This window comes from Lepidochelys olivacea (assembly GCF_965140295.1).
Source record: "Lepidochelys olivacea isolate rLepOli2 genome assembly, chromosome: 1".
Classification (NCBI taxonomy): domain Eukaryota; kingdom Metazoa; phylum Chordata; order Testudines; family Cheloniidae; genus Lepidochelys; species Lepidochelys olivacea.
The window spans coordinates 222,377,908-222,393,347 of record NC_140411.1 but is presented as its reverse complement, the minus strand read 5'-3'; the positions used below and the strand labels follow the sequence as shown (position 1 = coordinate 222,393,347).

General features: G+C 41.6%; 1 protein-coding gene across 1 annotated transcript in view; it reads left to right on the top strand.

Annotated features, from left to right (window-relative positions):
* The window catches only part of ANO2 (anoctamin 2), a gene marked incomplete at its 5' end in the record, with an annotated part of 265,818 nt that overhangs the window by 230,154 nt on the left and 20,224 nt on the right, over positions 1 to 15,440 (top strand). Inside the window, one exon of the mRNA XM_084617062.1 lies at positions 11,206 to 11,354. Coding sequence (XP_084473188.1) covers positions 11,206 to 11,354 — 149 coding nt within the window. The remainder of the gene's footprint in view (positions 1 to 11,205; positions 11,355 to 15,440) is intronic.

Genomic DNA, 15,440 nt, shown 5'->3' with positions numbered 1-15,440 from the left:
GCTTGATCCTTCTTCCACTGAATGGGAGTTTTGCCATTGACTTTAATGAGCCCTAATTGAATATACTTAAGATGATGATAAATCACGCTTCTGGTTATGATGAAATGATCTGGCTGTATTTTACCTTATATAATTGGCTATATCTGCAGTAAATGGATTAAAGAAAATGTCTGAATATATTGAAGAATTGATATAAATTAACTTTAGAAACCTATGGAAAGTAGGAAAGATATGATAAATCTCTTGGGAAGTTTCAGAGAAGCTTTCAGAGTAGCCGCATTGAATACAAATGGATATGAAATGAGGGTGAAGGAAACAATGGCTCATATAAGATCTTAAAATGGGTTATTTGATCTATACTCTTTTGTGGATTTACACATGAAACCTACATGTTTTTAATGTGCCCTTCACTGTATGATTTTGTAACTAGACTATGGAGAAGATGGTGACATGCTATTTAGCAGCTGTCTTACTATAGTGAGCTTATACATGGAGGCGAATTTTGCATCATGTTTTGAATGTGGCAAGAACTCTGGCTTAGTGCACCTCCAGTGGCAGGTGGGTTTGCAGCCAAGAGCCATCACTGAGAATGTCTTGCTGCTAAGTCTTATGAATTTTACTCTTGCTTCTCTCAACTTCATCATTTTTGTTGATGACAGCATTCTCTGAGGTGTGTGGCAACACTGGTAGTCTTGGATGCGTAGATACTGTAAGGCTTACTACAGTGTCTGATCCTGCTCCACTGAACTCCATGCAAGTTTTGCCATTGATGTAAATGGGTTCTGGATGAGATCCTTACTGAGGGTTCTGAAGAAGAAGAGGACTAGAATCTTGATGGGAGATGCACAATAGAGTGTCATTGAAATACATTTGAAAATTGGGCCCTGTGATGGGTTGGATCACAGAAAACCCCTTGGGAACTGCCAACTGATGTGCTGAGACTATTTCTAAGTCTGTTTTCCCCGGCAGCTTGGGACTTCAGTGCCCTACCTGGTTTGAGCCAGACACGCTAGCCGGCTGCAGATCCAGACCCAGGTCTGAACCACGTTCCCTAACAGCTGCAGGCTTAACTGAAAGCAACTTAAGAAGTGTTCCTGTCTCTAACACTCAGATGCCCAACTCCCAATGGGGTCCAAACCCCAAATAAATCTGTTTTACCCTATATAAAGCTTATGCAGGGTAAACTAATAAATTGTTCACCCTCTGTAGCACTGATAGAGAGATATGCACAGCTGTTCCCCCCACCCCCGGTATTAATACATACTCTGGGTTAATTAAGAAGTAAACATTGAGTTTATTAAATACAAAAAGTAGGATCTAAGTGGTTCCAAGTAATGACAGACAGAACAAAGTAAATTACCAAACAAAATAAAATAAAACACGCAAGTCTATGACTAATACAGTAAGAAAACTGAATACAGATAAAACCTCACTCTCAAAGGTGTTCCAGTAAGCTTCCTTTTACAGACCAGTCTTCTTCTACTCTGGGTCCAGCAATCACTCACACCCCCTGTGGTTACTGTCCTTTGTTCCAGTTTCTTTCAGGTATCCTTTGGGGTGGAGAGGCTATCTCTTGAGCCAGCTGAAGACAAAATGGAGGGGTCTCCCAGGGGTTTAAATAGACTTTCTCTTGTGGGTGGACACCCCTCCTTCCCCCTGTATAGAATCCAGCTACAAAATGGAGTTTTGGAGTCACATGGGCAAGTCACATGTCCATGCACGACTGAGTTCCTTACCATCCAAGCCACATTCTATCTTGAATGTCTCCAGGAAGACTTCTTATGTGGATTGGAGTCTTCCAAGATCCATTGTTCATTAAGTGTTTCTTGATTGGTTACTTAATTTGCACATTCCTTTCTCAAGAAGCTGACCAAATGCTTTACTAAGGCTACTTAAAGTCAAGCAAGTACACAGCCAATATTCCTAACTTTGAGTACAAAAATGACACATGCATACAAACAGGATGAATATCTTCAGTAGATCATAACCTTTACAGAGATATGTTACATGGCATATGTAGCATAAAACGTATTCCAGTTATGTCATATATAGATGCATAAGCATATTCCCACAGAGCATTATGGGGTGCAAAGTCACAGGCCCTTTTCCTCGGAAATAATTTTTTACTGTTAAAGTGGAAGAAAAAAATATGGACATGGATTATGCATGGCTTTGTCCTTCTGAAATTAAGCTTTACTGAGGAGGCCTGTTTTCTGTCTAAGTCTCATGAAGTTTATAGCATATCTTGAGGAAAAAAGTGGTAAATTGCTCCAGAAGACTTTTACATGTCGGAGGCTTAAAGCTTTCTCAGTGTGAAGAATCTGATGTGATTTTTTTTATTTCCTTCTTCCAAATGTTTACTGTTACTGGGTTTGTTTAAGGGGGGATGGTTATGAAGTTATAAATACTGCATTTATTATCTTTGATTCATGGAAGTGGAGACTAACCAGTCAAAATACAGGTCTACTGTCAGAATATGTCTCAATCCACTGAATGCACTGCTTAGTGAAAGAATGGGACAGCCTCATTCCACTTGTTTCTCCTCCTTTGCCAACAACCTGCAGTGATCTCAGTTTAAAACTGAAATATGTATTAAATAAAAACAAGTTTGCTTTACTTCTCTTCCCAGAGGAATACCAGTGCTATCTCGTTATATTGATGCTGACAAGCCTTTTCTGTCTCCGTTCGTAAATTATATGATGTCTCAGCTTGTCCCATTCTCACCCAGATTAACTGGAACCTCTCTGCCCCTCCAGCCCAACTCAACTGGCTCCCTTCTGTACCCTGTTACCTCTGCTCCACTCCTGGATTTCTTCATTAGAACTGGCCGGAAAACTGATTTTCTGTCCTGCAAAAATTTCAAGATTTTTAAAAAATATGAATTATTCCCAAATTGGGACTAATGTGTTTTAAACTTTTTTTTAAAAATCATCAAAATCAATATACAGTTTTGTGAAAAATGTTGGTTTTGTTGAAACAGCTTTTTCTGACCAAAGACTGTTTTGATGGATATTTTCTGACCAGCTCCACTCTTCCCGGGTACTCTCTTCCCTCCCATCCATCTTCCTTGCTAGATCATCCCGTCTCCACCAGAAGGTCTTCTGTCTCCCCTAACTCCCTCTTCCGCCCCATGCTGTCCACTGCCCTCATTTCTCTTCTCTTCCTGCACTAGGAATGTTGTATAGTGACCAATCCTACGGAGGCAGAGAGATGGAATAAATGGTCTAATAGGTCTTTCCGTCTCTCACTCCACTCTGTCCCCTGCTCTGTGCCTGTCCTGAGGAGAAAGCGATCCCAAGAAAACAGTGCTAATTCTCTCACTGGCTCTCAGCACTCCACTCAGGGATAGTTGTTGTGCTGCCACTGAGTTCACCCTGGTATTGAATGTAACAGAAATAACTTTTCTATAGGTATTATGAACCATTCTCTAGGCTTCTATAATGGGGACATAAGTATCTATTAAATTCTGTGGAATGATTCATAACACCTATAGAAGGGGTTTAATTCCCTATTGAATTCTGTTGGTTTTCGGAGTTATTTCTATATAGCTCTATTGGTTTCGTTGCTATTAAAGCCCATAGGGGTTTTCCAAAAGGGCAGTGTAGGTTTCTGTTTCCCTGCAAAAGGTTGTGAAGCATCAGTCTCATTTGCTGCCTCTTTCACTCAAAAAAACAGGAGTAATTGAAAGGCCTGTACAGCTGAGCAGGTTATGGGCTGGATACACATGACACCCAGCCAGTGCCTTCTCCTTCAACATAAATGTTGCCATGGTCAGAAATGCCTGGTTTACATCTTATCCACAGTCAGTGCCAGTTGGAGAATTCAGAAGTTAGGTTTCACATGTCAGCTCTAGTTTGTGCAGAGTCATAGAACAAATTCTAACCTGTTCCTAATGCTTCTCTGGAGAAACTGCTCCTTGGCTATGATAGATGTGATTTTCTTGTATTCTCTACCTTCCTGTGATTTGTTTTTCCATTTCTGCATCCAAGAATATCAAAACGGCTAGATCTATGTCATGGCATTGGAATTATGGGATGCTCAGCCTTCTGGAATTGCAGCAACATGCTTTGTATGGCTGGAATTCACAAATTTAACAGATGCAAATATGCCACAATTCACTCTGAGGTGTCACATCCCATAATTCTCTTCTTATGCCACAGAAATTGCTGAAGGGCTTGAGAACCCGGAAATTTTTTGAAACTCCTTTACGCCAATTTTATATTTTCCACCTTCACTGAAAAATTCATGCAGTTATTTTATTACTCTATATCCCTGACCTTGTGATAAATGCCTTATGGTGAAATCCTGCCCTCCCTGAAGTCAATAACAAAACTCCCATTGACCTCAGCGGGGGAAGGATTTCACCCTTAACTTACAATATCACTTTCCATCAGTTCTTTCAAAATGCACTTAAAAATGTTGGATGAGAAAATCAAGGGCCAATAAGATGTATTTCAAGACAGCCTTTCATGGCTGTTGTCATTTGTGGTGCATTTTGGTTGCTAATAAAGAATTCTTAATGCAGAAATTCATTGGCTGTTTATAGCTGAACGGATGCCAATAAATAACAAACACAACCAAAACTCCCTTTGACTTCAGTGGGAGTTCTGAGTGCACAAGCTGGGCCGGATTGGACTGTAAATCTGTGGCAGTCTCTGAGATTACAAGTCCTTCCCTCCTGCTCCCAAAGTTCCCTCCTTTTGAGGGAGTGAGCACGTCACAGGAAGCTGACGATAGAAACTGCAGGACCCTCAGGCCTCCTTCCCCAAAGCAGCAAACACAATTACACACAAGGGCAGAGAAACTTTCAGTCCCCACACCCTCCCACCAGATACAAAGTGCTTGAAATACCTAACCCAGTAGTCTCTCCTCTGTCCATCACTCTAGAGGGGGAAAAGCAGCAGTAGCTGGGAGGAGCCTTCACAGCCTTCTGACATCAGTAATCCCTCACCTCTGACACTTGGACTCTGGATTTTACCCTCTTCTTTCCTGTGTTGCGGTTCATTTCTGGTCTCCATTTTGACTGTCTCCACTCACCTTTTTCTACAGTTCTCCAACAGCTTCACTACTACCTCCATTGACGGCAGAAGTGGTAGACAGGGCACTGGTGTTTTAGCACCTTACTATTCCTGAGAGGGCGTCTAAAATGGCGCAGCAGTGAAAACACTAGCAGCTGCTCTGCAACAGCTCTCCCACTGCTGGAGCTGCACTGGTGGCTGTGCAATTGAAGACAAAGACTAATGAAGGCAAGGCCTTTATCCTGCCCCTCTCCTAACTCTGCATCCTTTCAGCTGCCACTGTTTCTCTCCTCTTCCCTTTCTACCTCCCTCTCCCTTTACTCACTTCCCCGTCTTAATCCAAAATGTCTTTTCTCTTCCCCACTCTAACGGTCACTGAGCGTCCTCTCCCTAAAATATCCCTAAAACTATATAATCAGATATGTTTTAAAAAGAGACCTGCTACAAACATGCTGTGTGCCTGCCACCACTTTCTTCACTTTACTGCATGCTGTTATCTTTTTATTCCCTACCTCCCCCACTTTTTTTTTATCTTCAGAGCTTGCAAGCTCTTTGGAGCCAGGACTCTACTGCGTGCCCTCAACTTCCATTTAAGGTGCTAGTTTCCTTGAATCATTGCGTTCTGATAGTAGGGAACAGATAATACTGGCTAAAACCAAGCCTAATGGGAAAGGATCTGTGCAGTCTCTCCTATTCTGTTCTGTCACATCTGTTCAGACCTGACCAGCACTGGACAACTGCAATACTACAGCGATCTCCTCTAAATCTAGTCTTCCTCCCTAAACAGGTCTGACTCTGATCACCTGCTCATCTCCTTTCACAGGAGCATGGAGTTTCCCTGATTGTGCCTCTGAAGCACAAAGCACCCCAAAGTCCTTCTTGGTCAGTCCATAATCTGGCTCACAGTACACAAGAAGATAAAATAGACCAGATGAGCTTTCCTTGCTTCTCCATTGCTTTCAGCTTGATTTTAAAATATTGATCTTCTGGATCATTATAAAAAAGTTTTCGCACAAGCATACCAAAAGAGTTTATCAGTTTTAATAGTGCAATCATCTGTGCAGCTGTGGAGTTCTGCAAAACTCATTTTTACTTCTCTGCTGTGGTACAGCTCGAGAATAACCCTGGCCATGTCTATTTAGTGAAATCTTCTGTTTCTTTAATTTCCTGACACATTTCTGATTTGATCTGAAATTTCACATGCTTGGGTATGACACAAAAGTGCATTTTTGTGAAAAGCTTGAGTAGAATCCATTTGTCTTTTTTTCAGTTGATCGTTTCAAAATAAATTATAAATAAAAACATTCTTTGGGGCTCAAGTTAAAAATTGTTCAAGCTTCCAAGCTTCATGCTTGGCATGAGGATAGTTCATCGTGAGAAATAGTCACAATGGTAAATTTAAAAAAGATGAAAGGTAATTCAAATAATTCTAAGTGACCGAATACTGGGTTTAGTGCATTCACAGCAAACATTTTAAAAAATCAACTATCGTTTTACTTACAGAGTTCCCAGTGGAGCTACAGAAATGCATTAAACTCCATGGCACAACTCTCTAGTGCTGCACCTAGAGGATTAGATCACACATATATAAACTCCACATGTAAACATACCACCAAGAGCCTCGCACCACCGTTGGAACAACAATAAGAGTGCTACCCCTTGTATAGCACTTTTCATCTGTAGATCTCAAAGCATTTTACAAAGGAGGGGGTCAGCATCATTATCCCCATTTTGCAGATGGGGAAACTGAGGCACAGAGCAGTGATGTGCACATGAAAACACAAAATCATGTGCACCATGTGACCAGTTTATGTCAATCAGCAGTTGAACCCTATGCCTACATGGGCTACAACACTCATTAATCAGCATACATACTCCAGATCCATACATACATCCCTCTCATTGGAGCACATCTACTTTCTTATCCTAATTTACTGTATGATCTCCAATAACATACTGTGCATGGAACCAACCGTTACTCTCTCCCCTCTTGACTTTGCACAGACAGACACCCCTCCCCACCCCCAGTATGTTCAATGGGCTTGATCCTGGGTTTGATCCTTGATCCTTGTGTAAGTCAGGAATATCTCTATTCAAGTGGATGGCATTCCACAAGTATTAAGCTGGTGTGAGATCAGAACTGGGCCTACCACTTCCTTATCTATCAGCACAATCACACACAGTAATCAAGTGCTCTTCAATCTTATCTGCATACAGAAATAAGACAGGCATTTAAAGCCCATGTCATTTACTGTAGCAAAAGTAATTATGGAATACTAGTAGTAGATTTTTTGTTTTTTTTTACTGTTCACTGTCTAGTGAGATCCTTTATAGCATCATGAAATTTACCAGCGATGTGCTGGAAGGACCTTCTGGGAGATCTTTGTTTAAATTTCTCCATTGAATTGAAGGGAAGGTTCAGATCATTCTGCTGCTCCTCCTTCCTCACCCGTGCATGCTCAATCACATTTGCCATAGATGACATCCCTTGAATGTCATAAAATTACTTCTGAAGACCAAATGTAGTAGTGCCTTTAGAATGGGCCAGTTTGCACCAACTAGAAAGCAATGTTACTTGGTAGGGTACCCTAATTCCTTCATATAAGGTCTTACAAATCCCACCCCATTCAAATTGCATAAACTGAACACTCTGCTTTTTATTATCATTATACCAACAGGCCAAATCCTCAGCTGCATCTGGCACAGGGTGGCTTTTATGAGAGCTTTACAGGTCTCTGATCCTGGGCCTGGTTCAGTCTCTGGCACAACAGAGAGCAGCCTTAGGAGTCCAACTATGTCCCCAACATGCCCTGCTCTGGGCTGTTATAGAGCTGGCCACGCGACACCACACAGGAATTCCCCTTACACTTGGGTAATCCCTACATTGCTTGGAGCTTCCTGCCACTATGGTGGCACAAAGCAGCCAGAGTGTGGGCCAAGAACCTGACCCAATCTATTTTTCAGGAACAACAAACAGACCGGTTTGCCAGGTAGCGTTGCCCCCTCCTTTGGATAAGGGTCTGAGACAAAGGTTTGTTTTTTTTAAAACTGGAAAACAAATAAATAGATAGACCCCTCCCTCACACTCTTCTGTCTGCAACACGCACATCTGGTTCAAGGGGTTTTTCATAGGCTGCAGGGGGGGAGGATTGTGAGGGCCCCTGGTTGTGCCATTGCAACACTTCATTAGAATTAATCTAGCTTTTTACTCATGCTATACATATGTGAACTGCTATCAAATAACATTTACATTCATGAAAGACAAACTGAGAAAATGTGAGAAATCTTTGCATTTGATGCTAGCCCTAGTGTACTTAGTGTCTTTAGTTTTGGAGAAAATATGTGTCTTTTGCACTTTCCCATGGTTATTTTCCAGTCTGTAAAACCATATAAAGTTATCAATGAAGTTGAAATTGAAATGCTACCTCCTTTTCCACGGAGATATAAAATGTTCATTCATCTGTCAGATGGAGATTCATTCTACAATGAGATATTAAACCCTTATACATTGTACAGATAGGACCAGGCTGTGAAACTCATTGCCATCCATGAGCAATTCCTTGCACAGGTAATTGCATAACCTGTGGGTATGAACTGCTCACCAGTGGGAGTAAGGGATTCACAATCTGGCCTAAAGGTACTGCCACTCTACTGAGGGAGAAACCCATATGTAGTGTGTTACAAAAACTATTATTTTGTGATAACTTTAATGTTTCCAAGTTTTCTCATGTGCCTCTTCATTTTCCTCAATGTATTTCTTAACAAACTTGCCTATTTTAATATTTATAATTAGAGAGGGGTCAAAATCAGAACCTCAGATTCAAATGCCTTTGAATTTGGGGGGCTTGAGGGACTGTGACAGGACCAGTCTTCTGCTCTATCTACACAGATTCAGAGACCTTCCGTTATTAAACATCCCACAAACAATTTATTTAAACTTGTCTTCCCACAATCTTACTGAGCCATACACCATATTATTTACAGTTTCAGTTTCTCCCCAGTTCTCTGCCAAGGAGAGGAGAGGGAAGAGAACCCTCTACCAGATGTGCTGGAACAATTTTTTATAGTGGGGGTGCTGAGAGCCATTGAACCAAGCTGTAAATTCTGTATGTGATGGAAACCACTTCAAGACAGTGGGTGCAGCAGCACCCCCAGCTCTAGTTCCAGCATCTATGCCCTCTACCCAGAGATCCTTCCTGGTTCTGGGTCTGCTAGCCTGTCTGTCTTCCCTTCTCTGCCGCCTTCTCTCCTGTGTTAATGTGCCAATTTGTTTTAGTCATCCCCTCCCCACCCATTCGAATCCACTAATTAGGCCTCTGTTCGGTCCACCCTGGGGGAATGAACTGATGTTTAAGTGACCAGAATGCTGGCTCAGATGTTGGTTCCCAGTATTCCATTGCAGGGAGTCAGAAAGTTCTGGGGCTAATCAAGAATTGGAAGAGTTTATTTTCCATTTCTGATTGAGAAGCAGCCAGAGTCTCACAAGAACTGTAGATCTTTCAAGACTTCTACCACTGAGATAGCAAAGATCTTTCAAGATCAGCTATTCTGCTTTACGAGGCTGAAATCTCACAAGAGCAGTGCCAGCCCAATTTTTTTCACCATTTCTAGCTGCACAGATGCACCTGATGGCAGATTTGGGGCCTCTAACACACACACACACAGAGTGTTCCCTTTGAGGTACTTCCTCCAGGGTGTATGTAAATCTCTACCCTTTGGCCATCTCATTGCCTCATGTGTGTTCCAGAAAACTCTCCACAAAAAGGCAACTTGAAAAAAATGAATCTGTTTTTTGTAAACACGCAATAATCCTATTCCAGATTAATCTGTATAATTCCACAGTTTCTAGTAATTTAAAAATAAATAACAGCTTTGTATCCAGTTCCAGGATATATCTTTCACTTTTCTCATCTATTCACCTGTCAAAATACTTGTTACCGCTTTTAACACCAAGTATACTTTTCTGCCTATAGCTTGTTATTGGATGGTGTTCTCCCTTTCATCGTACACATGCCTGAAAAAGGATTTGTGTGTGCATCAAGGGGACAATACACCACCAAGGGCCAAATGCTGTTTGTCTTAGTCATACTATGTGCTACAACTGGCTCCCTTCAGCTGCTTCTCTCCATGACCTCTGAGCACAGCTCAGATATAACGGGGAATCAAGGCCATCCAGAACCTTCAAGATCAAAGTTATTTTATAAATTGGAGACATTATTGTGTTTATTTATGTATTTATATTCCCAACCATTTTAATTGGTATGTTCCTCCTTGTTTTTATTATTTATAATGCATTGTTTTAGCTGTAGAACATGGAGTTTCTGCTTGCTGTCCACAAGCAATGTTCAGGCCATTTGACATTTGTATGGGCTTATTTGTTACAGGAAGTATCTCCCTATGGGCAAATCACACCAGTGCTCTGGGATCTTCACCGGCTGACTGTTGGTTAGCAGCCTCATTTTAATATGTTAGTATTGACCTTCAGTGCCTCATGTGGCTTGGGACCTACCTGCCCAAGACACCGTCTCCCTCCCCATACTGCAGTTGCAGTAAGCAGAGGTTCTCCCACTGGAGCACCTATGATTTGAAAGAGAGGCAATGTCTGGCAAAAGGGCTTTAGAATTTACTTCACTCCTGCCCCCTTTTTGCTCAAAAATAGCCCCAATCCTTTGACTTTCAGGATACGTCACAAGGCCCATCTCTGTTCCCAAGCTTGTAGAGTATGGGGGGAGGAGACAACGTTGGAATGAGTGCCGTGAGGGTGAAGATTTGTGGCTGGAGTGATATTTTTTTCTTTTTTAACAAAGGGAGAGATGGTCGACGCTATGTTTATTTGTGCATTGTAATGTTTGGCAAATGTTCCTGGAGCTTTGGATAGATGCCTTATTGTCTGTCTAAATCAAAATAAATATTAGAGAGTAATATCTCTGCTCTGTTCCGTTGGTTTTAGTGTCAATGCAGTTACACAGAAACAGAGGCATTGCCACACTGGATCAGACAGTCGCATGGTCCGACTAGTGCAGTACTCTGTCTCTGACTGGCCACTATCAGATGCTTCAGAGGGAGATGGACGAAACTCTGCAGTAAACTGACATGGGGTAGTCTAACATAAAGTTGGTGTTACAGGGCAGAGTCTGGCTGAATTCCTGTAAAAAAGAGTTGATTTAATTAGACTTTCATTTCCCAGGAAGTTAAAAAAGCTGTTCAGGAAGCTGAAGGATGAAAGGACTGAGAAAAAGGAAAGTGACTCCAACCACTCAAAGCACCCTCAGCAATGGGATCTCGATTACATGTTGGAACCTTTCACTGGACTGACTCCAGAATACATGGAAATGAGTAAGATCTCTGAGTTCATGAGGGTCTGTTATCTTAAAATCTTGTTTTTTCCCCTTTTCTTTTCAGTGGATTTTAACAGCAACTATTGCCACATGTTAGCCTGAGAAAAGCTATGTGTTTTAAGTGCTGTCTTGGCTTCATGAAAGTTATCTGCTGATGTAGTGGGTGCAGAAATGCACCATACCAACAGCAGAATACCACTGGGGCGGTGCAGTGTTAATAATTACTAGACTTCCAAAAATATGATTATTTGTATTACAGTCATTGTTGGAGACCCAACTGAGATCAGGGTCCCACTGCACTTGGCACAGGACACGTACATAGTAAGAGAGAACCTCTGCCCCAAAGAGCTGATCTTATACATAAACAAGACAGACAAAGGGTGGGAGGAAGGAAGCATTATTATCCCCATTTTACAGATGAGGAACTGAGGCACAGGGGATTGAGTGACTTGTCCCAAGTCATGTAGGACGTCTGCAGCAGAGCCTGGAATTTATCCCAGGTTGCTATGCCAGGCTAGTGCCTTAAAGATTATTCTACCTGTCAAGTAGTATGTGCACCCTTTCTCCTCTGCCAGCCACAGTGCAGAAGAGGTGGCCATGTATCCCCCCCCCACACACACACACACTGGAGAGACTAGTGCCATTGCTTGTGCTTATGTTACTATGATACTTGCGCTCAGGGATATGGATCTTGGGTATGATTCTTCTCTCACACCAGTGTAAAGTGGGAGTAAGTCCACTAAAGTCAACGGAGTTCCACAGCTGTGAGAAGAGAATCAGGCCCTATGCCTAACATTTTAATACAATCCATAAATGTGGGCACACTCTAATTTCCATTGACTGCTGAGTTAATGTTTCCACATGGCTAAACAACTCTGTGATCCAGAGTGTTAGTTCAGTCAGGCCAGTACTGCTACTGTGACTTCAGCTGCAATTATTGCACTAATACCACTGTTCTTCATACATTTCGAGGTCAAGAACCAAGCCTCCCCCGCTCAACAGAAAAGAAGTCTGTAAATAATAAATACTTAAAAGCATTGAGCAACTTCTATGGAAGCAGAATTCATGGTTTGGTGAAAGGTTTTAAACAAAGCTTTGTGCTATTCCATTGTTTTCAGTCGAGTTACACAGCCATAATATAGAACAGAATCTGGTCCACGTGGCAGATGGACAGTGCAGTTTGCACAACAGAACAAATTGTTCTGTTGTCAAAAGATGTGCTATGCCAGTCACGAACTGGTGTTTGCAGATCTGGATATCGGCTCTGTGCAAATTGGTGCTGGAGTAATACCAGCAACCCAGGAGTTTTCTGTCTGCCAGAGTTTTACAGGGAATGCTCCACCCGCAGGAAGCTTATGTCATAAGAATATAAGAACATACAGGGTCAGACCAAAGGTCCATCTAGCCCAGTATCCTGTCTTCTGACAATGACCAATGCCAGGTGCCCCAGAGGGAATGAACAGAACCGGTAATCATCAAGTGATCCATCCCCTGTCACTCATTCCCAGCTTCTGGCAAACAGAGGCTAGGGACACCATCTCCGCCCATCCTGACTAATAGCCATTGATGGACCTATCCTCCATGAACTTATCTAGTTCTTTTTTGAAACTTGTTATAGTCTTAGCCTTCACAACACCTTCTGACAGAGTTCCACAGGTTGACTGTGCATTGTGTGAAGAAATATTTCCTTTTGTTTGTTTTAAACCTGCTGCCTATTAATTTCATTTGGTGACCTCTAGTTCTGGTGTTATGAGAAGGAGTAAATAACACTTCATTATTTACTTTCTCCAGACCAGGCTTGATTTTATAGATCTCAATCATATCCCCCCTTAGTCGTCTCTTTTCCAAGCTGTAAAGTCCTAGTCTTATTAATCTCTCCTCATACGGCAGCTGTTCCATACCCCTAATCGTTTTGGTTGCCCTTTTCTGAACCTTTTCCAATTCCAGTATATCTTTTTTGAGATGGGGTGACCACATCTGCACGCATGAATTTATATAGAGGCAATATGATATTTCCTGTCTTATTTATCCCTTTCTTAATGATTCCCAACATTCTGTTAGCTTTTTTGACTGCCACTGCACATTGAGTGGATGTTTTTCAGAGAACTGTCCACAATGACTCCAAGATCTCTTTCTTGAGTGGTAACAGCTAATTTAGACCCCATCATTTTATATTCATAGTTGGGATTATGTTTTCCAGTGTGTATTACTTTGTATTTATAAACATTGAATTTCATCTGCCATTTTGTTGCCCAGTTACCTAGTTTTGTGAGATCCTTTTGTAGCTCCTCGCAGTCTGCCTGGGACTTAACTCTCTTGAGTAGTTTTGTATCATCTGCAAATTTTGTCACCTCACTGTTTACCCCTTTTTCCAGATCATTTATGAAAATGTTGAATAGGACTGATCCCAGTACAGACCCCTAGAGGACACCACTATTTGCTTCTCTCTCTTCTGAAAACTGACCATTTATTCCTACCTTTTGTTCCTATCTTTTAACTAAAAAGAAAAGGAGTACTTGTGGCACCTTAGAGACTAACCAATTTATTTGAGCATAAGCTTTCGTGAGCTACAGCTCACTTCATCGGATGCAGTGAGCTGTAGCTCACGAAAGCTTATGCTCAAATAAATTGGTTAGTCGCTAAGGTGCCACAAGTACTCCTTTTCTTTTTGCGAATACAGACTAACACGGCTGTTACTCTGAAACCTATCTTTTAACTAGTTACCAATCCATGAGAGGACCTTCCCTCTTATCCCGTGGCAGCTTACTTTTCTTAAGAACTTTTGGTGAGGGACCTTGTCAAAGGCTTTCTGAAAATCTAAGTACACTATATCCACCGGATCCCCCTTGTCCACATGCTTGTTGACCCCCTCAAAGATTCTAGAATATCGGTGACGCATGATTTCCCTTTATAAAAACAATGTTGGCTGTTCCCCAACAAATTTATGTTCATCTGTGTGTCTGACAATTTTGTTCTTTACTATAGTTTCAACCAGTTTGTCTGGTACTGAAGTCAGACTTACCGTTCTGTACCTACCTAACTCTTAGTTATCCTCCTTTGTACTCTATTCACCTCCACTTCCCATCAGCAAAGAGAGTAGCATCATTTCTACTACCAAGAGAAGACAGTGATACCAGGCATGAATTTGGCCAGGATGCACATCAGCATCTGATATGGAATTCCAAAGCAAAGCTTATAAAGGCCTCCTTTCCTTCTAAGTGTGCATGTAGAATAAGCTCTGAGGAGAATCTCTATGAGTCAGCAGAACCCATGAGGGCAGAGGTGCAAATAATCACCAAATGACTCAATGATGCCGTTCTGGGATACAATCCAACTGCATTAATCTGCAGGGACATGAGACCACAAAGAAGCGATATGCAAGGATTCCAGGGAATAACTTAGAGGCCAGAGTGTTCACACTAGAAAGAAAACTAAATTGCTGCCTACCCCAAAGCAGTACTGCAGCATCAAAAGAGGATTCCAGGCGGACCAAGCACACCACAAGCTTCAGGGTAGGAAAGCATTCAGAAAAGAACCACAGCTCATCACACGTATGGCAAATTTTCTGAAATCAGACGTGTTCAATATTGTATGTCACACCCCTGTCTTAAACTACAGACAATCCTCTGTAACAAAAACACCTGAATATATGCATTTTATGTTACAACATGTGTATCAGACAAGACAGACACATTTTATGTCAATATTTTAATTGATGTTTATAATGGCAGGTGCACTGTATCATTCTCTGTAGCTCAGTTTGTGGCCAGCTCCTTTGACCCTTCACTGGTACAAAAGGGACTTAAAGTTGCCTTCCCCAACTATCCTCCCCTCCACCAGCTGTTTCAAGAACTGTTGTTGCTCACCTGGGGATCTGGCTGTATGTTGCAATCTTCATTATTTTAAACCACACACACACACAACCGCCCTCATTTTCACATGCTCATAACTTATTGAAAAATTCTCCTGTGGGACTGAAATGTTCCATGCTTTGCATCAGCTCAGAGGTGAATTTTGTTTTGAAAGTTTGAGCAAACTTCTGTCAGCAATATTTGACTTATACAAGGGTGAAAAAATATAGACT